The 11,508-nt window shown below is 38.6% G+C and overlaps 1 protein-coding gene across 1 annotated transcript; it reads left to right on the top strand.

Annotated features, from left to right (window-relative positions):
• Positions 1-554: 554 nt before the first annotated feature.
• LOC144648955 (uncharacterized) lies at positions 555-3,305 on the top strand. The gene is made up of 3 exons (XM_078508408.1): positions 555-1,004; positions 1,363-2,116; positions 2,878-3,305. The coding sequence occupies exons 2-3, from the start codon at positions 1,420-1,422 to the stop codon at positions 3,243-3,245; spliced, it is 1,065 nt and encodes a 354-aa protein (XP_078364534.1). The 5' UTR covers positions 555-1,004; positions 1,363-1,419; the 3' UTR covers positions 3,246-3,305.
• Positions 3,306-11,508: the final 8,203 nt, after the last annotated feature.

Raw genomic sequence — 11,508 nt, 5'->3', positions numbered from 1 at the left:
TAAATAAAATTAATAATAAGGGTCGGCATCTACACCTGTTATTTAATTTTATGCCTACGCCTTTTAGGTGACTGCAAAGAAAGCTTCAAATTCTGTCATGTACAACGAGTTACCCGCCGTAATATACTATGTCCGTCACAGTTTCTTGTTTCCCACGAATCCCGCCAATAAAGTATCGCGTCGTCACTACAGTTTCCGTATATCTTCCGCCATGAATGCTCCGTCGGTCAACGTTCTGTCTGTTTCCCGTCATACTTTGCCACGCGCATCATATCGCGACACGGGAAACACGCGCGCGGGAGAACGGACTCGCGTGGGATAAGAGCTCTTGGCTCGTACTTCGCGACCTACTCGCGCACTCACTCTGCCGATCGAGGATCTCGAAAATCTGCCTGCTCTACTTGATTATGTACACAATATTACTTTTATATGAATAAAGGGGGCAATCAAGCGAGCAGAACTTCTCTTCTTCAAATGATTTCCTATTGTCATCAAAATCTAATTTCTCCTTACATCTTCAATAGGGACGCAATACATTATCAAGCAGGCATGTAATGAGAATTGACCTGAGCAATCAACGTAGTCTTTCAGTTGGATTGTTGCCTTGCATGTTAAACCACTCATAATATATAAGGTATCAAGCAAACACTAAAACATTTTTACGCCTATTCAGTTAAATAATGGTACTATTTCTGCGTTCAGAGCGGAAGGAAGTTTATAAATTCGGAAAAATTGAAACTATTCAGTTCTATTCTCTAAAAAGGTCACGCTCGAATTCTTTAGCAGGCGTATGCAAATATTTTGTACTTCCACTCATCGGATCAATACAATGTTCACTTCACGGTCGCTTGAGTCCGTCGCTTTCATTTGTATAAACAGAACTTTTGTTTCTACAAGAGTTTCGTTACCTTCCCAAAACTAGCGGTAGTTTCCTTGGATTATTAACAGACAACAAGTTAACATTGCTAGTGCTTCAAGCTGACAAGCATTCTGTGGATTTGAAGGTATTTTTTTCTTTTTTATACTTAGTATTAAATCATGCGATAAACGCAAATACTTGAAAGAGAATAATATCTAAATAGAGTTGTTGAAACATACACACGTACAGATCTGTGGAAGAAATCAACAACAACTTGACACTGCAAACTTGCAATGAGTACAGTAAATCGAAAGAGAGTCCTGGACTCTATGATCCATTGTTGATTTGATTCAAAACATCATTAGCTGTTAATTTAGTTGAAGGATTTTTATAGCAAATATTGATCAAACAGTAATTGTCATCCAGAAGTTTGTATAAACTTATGCAATCGTGGTGTAGTTTAATTTCGCTTTAGTTTGACCATACTCTTTTTAATTCATTAGATCGACAAAACTTTTGACTCCCAAACTTAAGTTCGGCTGATTAGCAAGGAATTCAAGATGGCGGATCGACTTTGTGAGTTGTGTATAGGCTGTTGTTCAGCGATTTGCGCCGTATTCTGTCGTGAAATGACAATGAAGACCTCATACATTATTCAGTTCACCGTGTACAGCGTTTTACAAGGGTACAACGTCGCCTCAGATATAGGCATGTTTTTTGACGTGTTTAACGCTGTGAAGAAATGCAATGAACTCGAAAGCAGCTCATCGAACATAAATGGCACCCAAGTTGATCCGGGAGGGACAAAAGTGATTTACTGCAGAGAACCAGGCAATTATACATTGTCTGATCTTGACAAGCATATCACTACGCTGGAGATTCTACAATGGTTTTTTCTAATTTTTGCTGGAATCGGTGTGGGACTTTATATTGCACATCTGTGCACATTACTTCCAAATTTATGCAAGCACTGCCATGATCCAGAATTTGAGCACGAAGTTGCTGCGATGGACACACCGAAATATTACCGAAGTATTGTCCACATTCACACCGTATTCATGTGCCTGGAGACGTTTGTACACGACATTCCAGTGTCTTGTTTGGCCGTGGAGCTGAGTGTGCATTACTTTGGGCCAGCAAACTGTTGGGAATGCGCAGTAAGTGCCAGCTCGATTCCCGCAGAACTCTCTCTGAGTAGGAGCAGCCTGTGGATTGGGCTTAAAGTGTCAGCCGTGGCACTAATAACTATTTATAAAGGTAAGGCGATTTTAGCTGTATCAGCATTTAAGTTTTTATGTATGGAGCAGTTTAATTTTACTTGAGTGTCGAAACCAGTAATTCGCATTTGCTTTGGTTTTGCATTACTACGCTTAGTTATTGGTTTAAAAAAAGACTAATATACGTGTACTCGTGCCACTTTTCCACTTTCAGAAGTGAACCAAAACCAATCATGACACCCTCGCGCACGTTTTTCTGCGCTTTGGGCCAGCTACATGCAGTTGTTTCGAGTTTCAATTGGTTCACTGGATTAACCAACCAACAACCATTTTTTGCCAGGAAAAGAGAGAGTATAGTACAGCTTTTAATAAATTAACTTAATGGTAAAAACTAAACGAGCTGACTAGTGGCAAAAAATTAATATGTTCTGACTGGGTTGTACATTTTTTGGCATTGGTTTTTCGGCACTCAATTGGAAACTGCTCATAACTTTCAAAAGCTATGGATCTTGTTTCAGTAAGCGAAGTGGGTTACAAAGTTAATTTACTTTTAAATTCAGTCGAACTCCTTGCCCATATTAACTTATTGCATAGGCTCTAATTTGAAAAGGAAAACTCACCTAGACCATGAGTATTTCAAACCGTAAAGCGTCACACTCAGTCAAACCAGCTTCAGGGCCTCTGGCTTCCCGAGGTGGTGGTGTTTTTGTTTCTGAACTTAAAATTACTTACGAGAGACCGCGATAGGGCACCTAACACTGCAATTTAATGATAAACACTTCTGTCTATAATTATTCACAGGGATCCTTCCGCTGTACTTCTGGATTGGGAACCCATTTTGCTGGAGCTGTTATCCATTGAGGTTCCTGATAGCTATGCCAGCTGGACTTGGCTTCATGGTGATGGTCCTGGCTCCATGTATGGGCATAGCCAAGCTCAGAGTGATGGTAGAGGTCCCGGATTTGGAGAGTACAGTTGCTGGTCCTTCTGACATCATCTTTATGATAGGCCTGGTATTCTGGGTTATACTCATTGTTGGCTTCTTGGCGTACAAGATTTTCTATAGTTTTATAATGGAGCTGTGTCCCTGCCTCGCTTGGTGCCAGGATGACGACAAGAATAAGAAAAAAGATAAAGAGGAAAAGACAACGGGTTGCTTGTGTTTCTAGTCTCGCGTGACTTATAAAAAAGCCAATCAAATGCTCAGGCTAGTCTGAGGTAAAAAACAAGCAAACAAACAAAAACGCTTGACTCTGCGCGCTCAATTCAAAAGTCGTCTTTGCAGAGATCCGTGTGGTATTTCGATTGCCTGTTACTCGCGAAAAAAACTTCATAACCAAGCAACAATGAATCACAGATTTTTGTAAGGATACTGTAACTGTATGGAATACTTAATTCCTGGGTAGACTAACCCTAGAATTTTACGTTTATAACTGTTTTAAGATAAGGCGTTTAATGGATAAATACAAGTTTATCTTTTTTCGTGTAAGACTGAACTGGACTTTTTGGCGAGTAGCTCCTTGTCATGTGAATGTTTTGGTAATGTTTGTTGTTGTTATAATTAAATTTCCTGTACAGTCCTGTACATGGCTTCGGCGAAGAAGGGTTCACACGAATAGGAGGAAACGTATCAGCTTACTGTCAGTTAAACCGATTAGGCAATGGGGTGGGGGTGGGCAGCCGAAGTAACGTTAGCGGAGAGCTTGTTTTCCGATGTAGCCAAGAGTTTCTTTTCATTTTCTTGTCAAAGCAGGTGATAGAAATTTTTCGATTGTGTAGTACAATTGTCTGTTAAGTGTTCGTCTATTAAGAACAGTTAAGTGTTTTAGTAACTAAAGAACGAGAGCTTTTGAGTATTTTTAAGTCTGTGTAAATACTGCGACACTGAAATTATTTTTTCGCATTGAAAATAATAGAATTAATTAAAAAATAATATTCAGAACTTATTGTTTATGTGTTTTCGTTTTCAAACCTTCCTCCGGGGTCGCGGTAGTGGTGGGTGGGGAGGGTTTGGGAGTCAAGAGGCTAGACTACTCAATAGCTACAGGAAATTTCCCTCCTGGTAAAGTCTGGTACTCTTACAAGTAAATTACTCTACTGCCTGATATTAACCTGACGTGCATTGATGTTGTACTTTACCGAGAATGGTTAACAAACTAAAGAAATGTGTAGTACATCTTTTATAAAATAGTTTCCATTATCATATGTTTTGTTGCAATAATGAGCAATAGCTTAGCAGGAGGCGGGATCAACCGGGTGAAGCAAAGGCGGCGGAGCGTTTTGGAACGTGGGGAGAGGGAGGCGGGATAAGACTGGTTCAAAAATACTCGGCAGGTTTTCATATTTGGAAAAACTTTTTTCCGTTGTAGCGATTGTTTGTTTTCTGAGCAGTTTGTAAACCGAAAATTTCCGAAGATCATCCGATTGTTGTTCTAAGGCCAAACGAACGTTTCGATCATTTTTCGAACTTTTCCGAAAGTTAACGAAGTTTCGAAGATGTTTGAACTTACTTACGAGAAGGAATATCTTGATAAACCAATTTTACGCTGCCCTACGTTTTGGTGCCGGAAAACTCGCACCAAAACGTGGGGGCTGAGCCCCCCAAATTTTTGTTGGGGGGGGGGGGTGCAGGCCCCCTGATCCCCTGCTTCGCCGCTTATGTGTAGTGAAGTGAAATTTACCCAAAGCCAGGAACGGAACAAACTTGAGGGAAAACATAATGCCCTTTTCACGAGACTACAAGACTATGGCCATTCCAATGCTTTAAATGTTTAAATCGATCTTTTTTTTCGAGCCAACGTGGCTAGTCGAAAAATGGTATTTAAGTAGGCGGGGTGGGGGGGGGGGGGCGGGGGGGGGGAGGTTTCTTTTGTCTCGTGTTACGTCGCGGTCACGTCGTGAACGACGTGACCGTGACGTAACACGAGATTATCCGAGGGAACTTGGTAGCTCAGGATAGTGCTTTGTGTAAGACCTCTCGTAAGGTAACGAAGTGATAAAGTAGCAAGGAAACAAGGTAAGAAATAGGCATATTTACATAGATACATTTTGCTGATAAGATGCATCGGGATGCTGTTCTTCGTATTGCGCGTTTTCTCTTGTCGAGTTTTAAACGTGCTTATTTACACGTGTGAGACATGGTGTAAATGTTTGGATTGCTAAGGTATGTGAATAATGTAATATATTACATGAAGTATCATCTTTAGTAATACCGCCAAATCTGATAAGGAGATTTTATCTCACATATGTTGCTTAAATAGGTAGTTTTTTACATGGAAAATGAATTTATCTTTACGGTAGGTTTGTGTTTTGATATTATATTTGCGGTGGGTATTGTTAAAGTATGCGGCTGGCAGAAAAGCTGTTGTTAAATTTCTGTTTGCGTTACAAGAAAGCCATTTTGGTGCGTGTTAGGGTCGAGGGTTGTTGAAGTCAGAGCAGTTTTCAGATATGTCAAATGATGTGTCAAAAGGAGAATATTAAGTGAAGTTACCACGCAAACAAAAATATTGATGTGGTATCTCATCTTCGGCTTTGTTCGTTTCTTTAAACTTTATTCAGTAAAGAATAGGAAGGGCGTATTACGAATAGTGTAGAAACAGAATAAAAGGATTAAGGGAAGTGCGATTATCGTTATCTGAGAAACAGGAAATTAATTTGCTTTGCTTTGTTAATTGTATACGCTTTCCAGAACGTGATATGATATTTTGAAGACACTAAGGTCACAAGTCAAATTCATAATTCCTTTTTGTTTGTTTTTCTTAGGGCCGGGTCGCACTAAAAAATTTTTTGGAAGAATTTGTTTACTTTGCGGTGAAAATCTATCAACACGCGAGATTTTTAAGTGCGACCTCCACTTAAAAAAAAAGGCGAACCGATTTTCCAAAATTTTGTCTTTAATAACAAAGGAAGCCGTCTCCAGTGATAACAGAACCTGTCAGGGAAATGACATTGAAGGTCATGACACAAAGCGCGGGAACTTCGCTAGAACACTCGATCATGGATGGAGGTGGCTTTTTTCTCAGTTCAACACCATTTTATCCGGTTACTTTTTTGATCAGCAGCAGCAGCAGCAACAGCAGTTTGGCCCTTTTATGAATGAACTGCATTCGCAGTTAAACGTGGGTGAAGGCAGTCAAAGCAGGCCAGGGAGCGCATCGAGCGATATAACGAGCTCCCCGACGAGTCCCGTTGCTGTTGCAAGTACAGCATCTTCTCCCGAATCCGGACCGGTAAAGAGAACTTACGACAAATGGGTCCGACGATGATCAGAAAATGCTAATTCGTCTTTGGGCTGATAATTTCGATCGCCTGAAGAGCAGAGAAGCACGAAAGGTCTGGGATGAAATAAGGCGAGCACTAAACTCGAAATTTGGCACGAAGAGGACCAGGGATAAAGTCTTTTAAGCGTCAAGCAATCAAATTCATTTCCGGTTGTCACTTGCGAAGCCGGACCAAGATATATTAAGTGTAATACACAATACATCTTGCAACAGTATCAACAAAATGCAAGTAATCAACGTTTTCACGGAACATATATCTTGTCCTTCCACGGCGTAAATTTCGAGAGTTTAAAGCGTATTTTACAAATAGACTTGAGCAAAAACAAACTAAACTAGCAAAACATGTGGCAAAGAAGTGTGAAACAAACAGGAAACCACGCAGCGCAGACTATTTATGCAATGACCTCTAGACATTTCCTTGGCCACAATCTTACGGCTCTATTTAATACATAATGCCTCCAGATAAAACAGATCCCCATTAGAAAGAAGTGAGAAGCAAATTACGTCGAAAAACCTTCTCAGGAAACTAATTTTACGGTGTACGATGAGTATCATGCGTAAAAAATCTTGAAAAGTTACATGAAATCTTGAAAAAATACATAAAATCTTGAAAAGTGACATGAAATCTTGAAAAACTCGAAAAAATCTTGAAAACAAAGTGAAAAATCTTGAAAAACGCGAAAAAATCTTGAAAAACGCGAAAAAATCTTGAAAACGCGAAAAAAATCTTGAAAAACACGAAAAATCTTGAAAAACGGTAAAAAATCTTGAAAAACGCGAAAAAATCTTGAAAAACGCGAAAAAATCTTGAAAACGCGAAAAAAATCTTGAAAACGCGAAAAAAATCTTGAAAAACACGAAAAATCTTGAAAAACGGTAAAAAATCTTGAAAAACGCGAAAAAAATCTTGAAAAACGCGAAAAAATCTTGAAAACGCGAAAAAAATCTTGAAAACGCGAAAAAAATCTTGAAAAACACGAAAAATCTTGAAAAACGGTAAAAAATCTTGAAAAACGCGAAAAAAATCTTGAAAACGCGAAAAAGCTTGAAGATTAATAAAGGTCAAATGAGATATTGATCTCACGTGAGACGACGTGCTTGCATGTTGAATACATGTCTGTTAGGCCAAACACTACTCCCTTTGAGCTGTTTCGGTAAAAGTATTGGTTGAGATTTGCGTTTTGGAACTCAACTAACTGCCTCCATTTTTTTATTCGTTTTGTCTCGTTACTTGCATCCAACAAATAAATTCCATTACAGTTTGATTACTGCATTTGAAGTCTCCAGGATGCGGTAACGATGATCTCTTCTGGCAATTTTTTTATTCTTAAGCAAGACTCGAGTTTCGGTTCTTCAGTGGAACTCATCAGTTGCTCCTAAAGTCTCGTCCAATTATTTGAATCATTCGATTTGCCGTTTTTGTACAAATCTCAACACCCAAGCTAAGGGGAGCTTGAAAACTGAAATAACTCACAATGCTTTGAGACTGCATTACCCTTGAAAGGACTCGGATCTTAGATCTTCGCATCCGTTGAAAAGACATAATCCTGCGAGCTGACCGCACGCTTATGTAAACAAAATCATTGTTCGAGATAGCCTGCAGAACAGGCGGTTTTTATATTTTTCATTCGCGCTTCGCGCTCGCCCTCGCGTGACCCGCTAAATAAAAACCTAGCACTTCGCGCCTCGACCCGCAAAATAAACCGCCTGTTCTGCAGGCTATGTTCAAGAGGTCTACTGATCCGATACACGTTCCAGACAGTGAGACAACAATATTCTTTTAAAGGACTGATAAACGACTTTTAACTAAACATGCCACAGAACAAGCAAACAAAATGGCATTAATATTTTTACTGAAACAGCTCTAGAGATCTAGAGAACGTAAAATCCATAATTAAACAGACTGAAGGTTAACTTTAAGCGGCCAACGGGAGTCGCGTTTGGCCTAACAGCGGCCTGTCAGCGGCCTGTCAGCGTTTATATCAAGATTGTCGCGTGATTTTCAATGATTTTCAAGATTGTTTGGCGTTTTTCAAGTTTTCTCGCGTTTTTCAAGATTTTTTCGCGTTTTCAAGATTTTTCGTGTTTTTTAAGATTTTTCGCGTTTTTCAAGATTTTTTTCGCGTTTTCAAGATTTTTTCGCGTTTTTCAAGATTTTTTCGCGTTTTCAAGATTTTTTCGCGTTTTCAAGATTTTTCGTGTTTTTCAAGATTTTTCGCGTTTTTCAAGATTTTTTTTCGCGTTTTCAAGATTTTTTCGCGTTTTTCAAGATTTTTTCGCGTTTTCAAGATTTTTCGTGTTTTTCAAGATTTTTCGCGTTTTTCAAGATTTTTTTCGCGTTTTCAAGATTTTTTCGCGTTTTTCAAGATTTTTTCGCGTTTTTCAAGATTCTTTACTTTTTTTCAAGATTTTTTCGTGTTTTTCAAGATTTCATGTCACTTTTCAAGATTTTATGTATTTTTTCAAGATTTCATGTAACTTTTCAAGATTTTATGTATTTTTTCAAGATTTTAACGCATGATACTCATCGTACACCGTATAATTTGCTTTGCTTTTCACCACTTCGGCTTTAGATTTCAAGTGTAGTGTCAGGTGACGTTCTTGCTAAACAAAGACTGAATGTTCGGGCAACATCTGTCGAAGATACTGTGTAGTGGGTAGTCGGGGGGTAGTGTACAATCGGGTCGAGGGTTGTTGGCGCCAGAGCACTTTTCAGATACATGTATGTCAAATGATGTGTCAAAAGGAGAATATTAAGTGAAGTTATCACGCAAACAGAAAAATTGAAGTGGTATCTCATTTTGCGTTTTGGTAGGTTGAAACTTCATTCAGGCCATAATAGGAAAGCAGTATATTGAATACGCGGTAGATACAGAATAAAACCATTAAGGGAAGTGCGAATATCGTTATCTGCGAAACGGGAAACAAATTTGCTTTGTTCAGTGTACTTATGTCTTACTAATTAGGTACCTGTATCAACAAGTTGCGCTGGAAGTTCTAAAAAGCGTATTGAGAATTAATAATTTAATCAAGGTTATTATATGTGACTGAGGGCTTTTCATGCACAGTTCTAGTTTATTTTCACTGAGAATAATTTTAGTTGCAAGGTGAGTGAACGGTAGGGTAACATGTTTGTGCAGAGGTGTATATAGAACACTTCTTTTACATATTGGAAGCCCATCTATTAAACAAGTTAAAGTTACCTTAGTTATCTGTACAAAACTTTGCTGTACAACAGTGATATATCTATCTATATAATTATAAAGTGTATTGTTGAGTTATGCTGTTTTACAAACGACTCTGTTAGAACTAATGGTTAGTCCTGTGGAGAGATAAAAACATTTAAAGTGCGGGCTGGAAAATTCCAGTAACAGCAACGTTTTTCATGAACTACACGTGTATATTTGATGAAAATTTCAACTGCAAGCTCTAAGAAGCAGCTTAGCTATTTTATATTTTTTTTTCTGTCGATCATTTAACTTAAGAACTATTTGCTGTTCAACTCATGGAATTCTTGCCTGCATTTTATATAGCGATTGGGTACCTGGTTCTCAGTTTGCAGCGTAAATGTTGAACAGTTCTGTCTGGATTTCTTTTAACGATTCAATATCACAGCAGAAGTTCTGTAAACCACAATCAGGCAAAATATTTTTCAATCTTAAAAAAACTTTGTTCATAGACTAGCAAAGACTTAATTTCTTTTTTCAACTCAAGTCGCCATCTTTCAGTTTATGAAAAAGAGCATTTTGTTTTGTGTGCTTGTGGTATGGTCTCTGTTACACTAGCAACGTAACGTTAAGTATTCTGTGCTCGTCTGCTCCAAGCTTAACATCATTGCGAAGATTTTGTTGAGTTTTTGGAAGGACAGTTGGACAGGTTTGACTATTTGAGTAGAATGTGAAGAAAGGGCACATGGTGCGATGCTGGTATAGCACAAGCTGTTGCAAATGCTTGAGAATGAAATTTGAGAATTAATATTGTAGAATCCGGAGATGGTTTTTCTGAGCTTATATGATTGTTAGCAACGGGTGCTACTTTACTGATCTGTAACACGAGACAGCCCAACGGGCACTTTGATTTAATCGACCGACCGATCGACCCATCTTTATCGGGAGGGAGGGAATGTTAGGAACGAAAATAGGGATAGCGTTTTTGCAAAAGGGTATGATAATGAAAACCTGTGCATCACCTGGCGAATCGTGAGTAGTGTCTGTAGTTCTAAATTCCAGTTGACTTCCATAGATAAAGCGACTAGGAGTATAGCTCCCCCCTGGATTAGATGGTGGTCTGTGTGGTCAGATTTCCGATCGAAATCAAGTTCATAATGCAAAGACCGAAAAACTTTTTTTCCCATTACACTGAAGTTTTCTCACCAGGAAAGTCTCGTTTCTAGAGTGATTCTAAACCTCAGAAACGATGCCATCAAGATTCCGTGATACAGGTTTTAAAAGGCTTTTAAAGTCTACGGACAGATCAAGGATCAAATTACTTCTTTATCACTACGAGAAGCACGAAATATCTACCACCGTGAAATATCTAGCCCGTCTGCACAAGTCATTTTCTTGCTTTGTTGATAATCGACGATGGGAAAATTGGACTTTTGCAGGCTAAAAATCAGCAAAAAACATCAAACTAAAAAATTTATTAAAACAACGAAAAAGAAACTCGTGTCCCTGTGTTATTTCTGTTATATTCCGGTCTTCTAGTGTTCCGTACAACTGAGCTATTAAATTCATAATGCAAGGCTAGTCAGAGTCTTCTTTGAAGAGTATGCTTATGCAATGCATTGTCGTTTTTCTGTAACAGGAACTTGCCAGCTGTAATTGGAAATAAATCATCGGTAATTGTCAGCGCTTCACGTTCTTCGGAAAACAGTCAGGCATACAGTTTGTAGCTTTTAATTCTAATCAGCCACCTTTTGTTTACACAGCCTTTACGTCTTATTCGAATTCTTCGCTATCCGTCATTAAATTGTATCGAGGATATGTAGTAGCTAAAGTTCGCGGTGTTGTTATTGTCGTCGCCTTACCCGGCTACTTGAAATGACGTTCTACCATTAATCTAATTATTTATAAATATAGTGACATTATTTTCCGACCAAACACAACCCTAACTCTTGGGAAAGTTTTAAACGTCGCTTAATTTGCGA

This window comes from Oculina patagonica, chromosome 4 (genome assembly GCF_052425735.1).
Source record: "Oculina patagonica isolate OP01 chromosome 4, crgOcupat, whole genome shotgun sequence".
In the NCBI taxonomy this organism is placed as follows: domain Eukaryota; kingdom Metazoa; phylum Cnidaria; class Anthozoa; order Scleractinia; family Oculinidae; genus Oculina; species Oculina patagonica.
The sequence above is the reverse complement of the archived record's forward strand: the minus strand, read 5'-3'. Positions and strand labels throughout refer to the sequence as shown.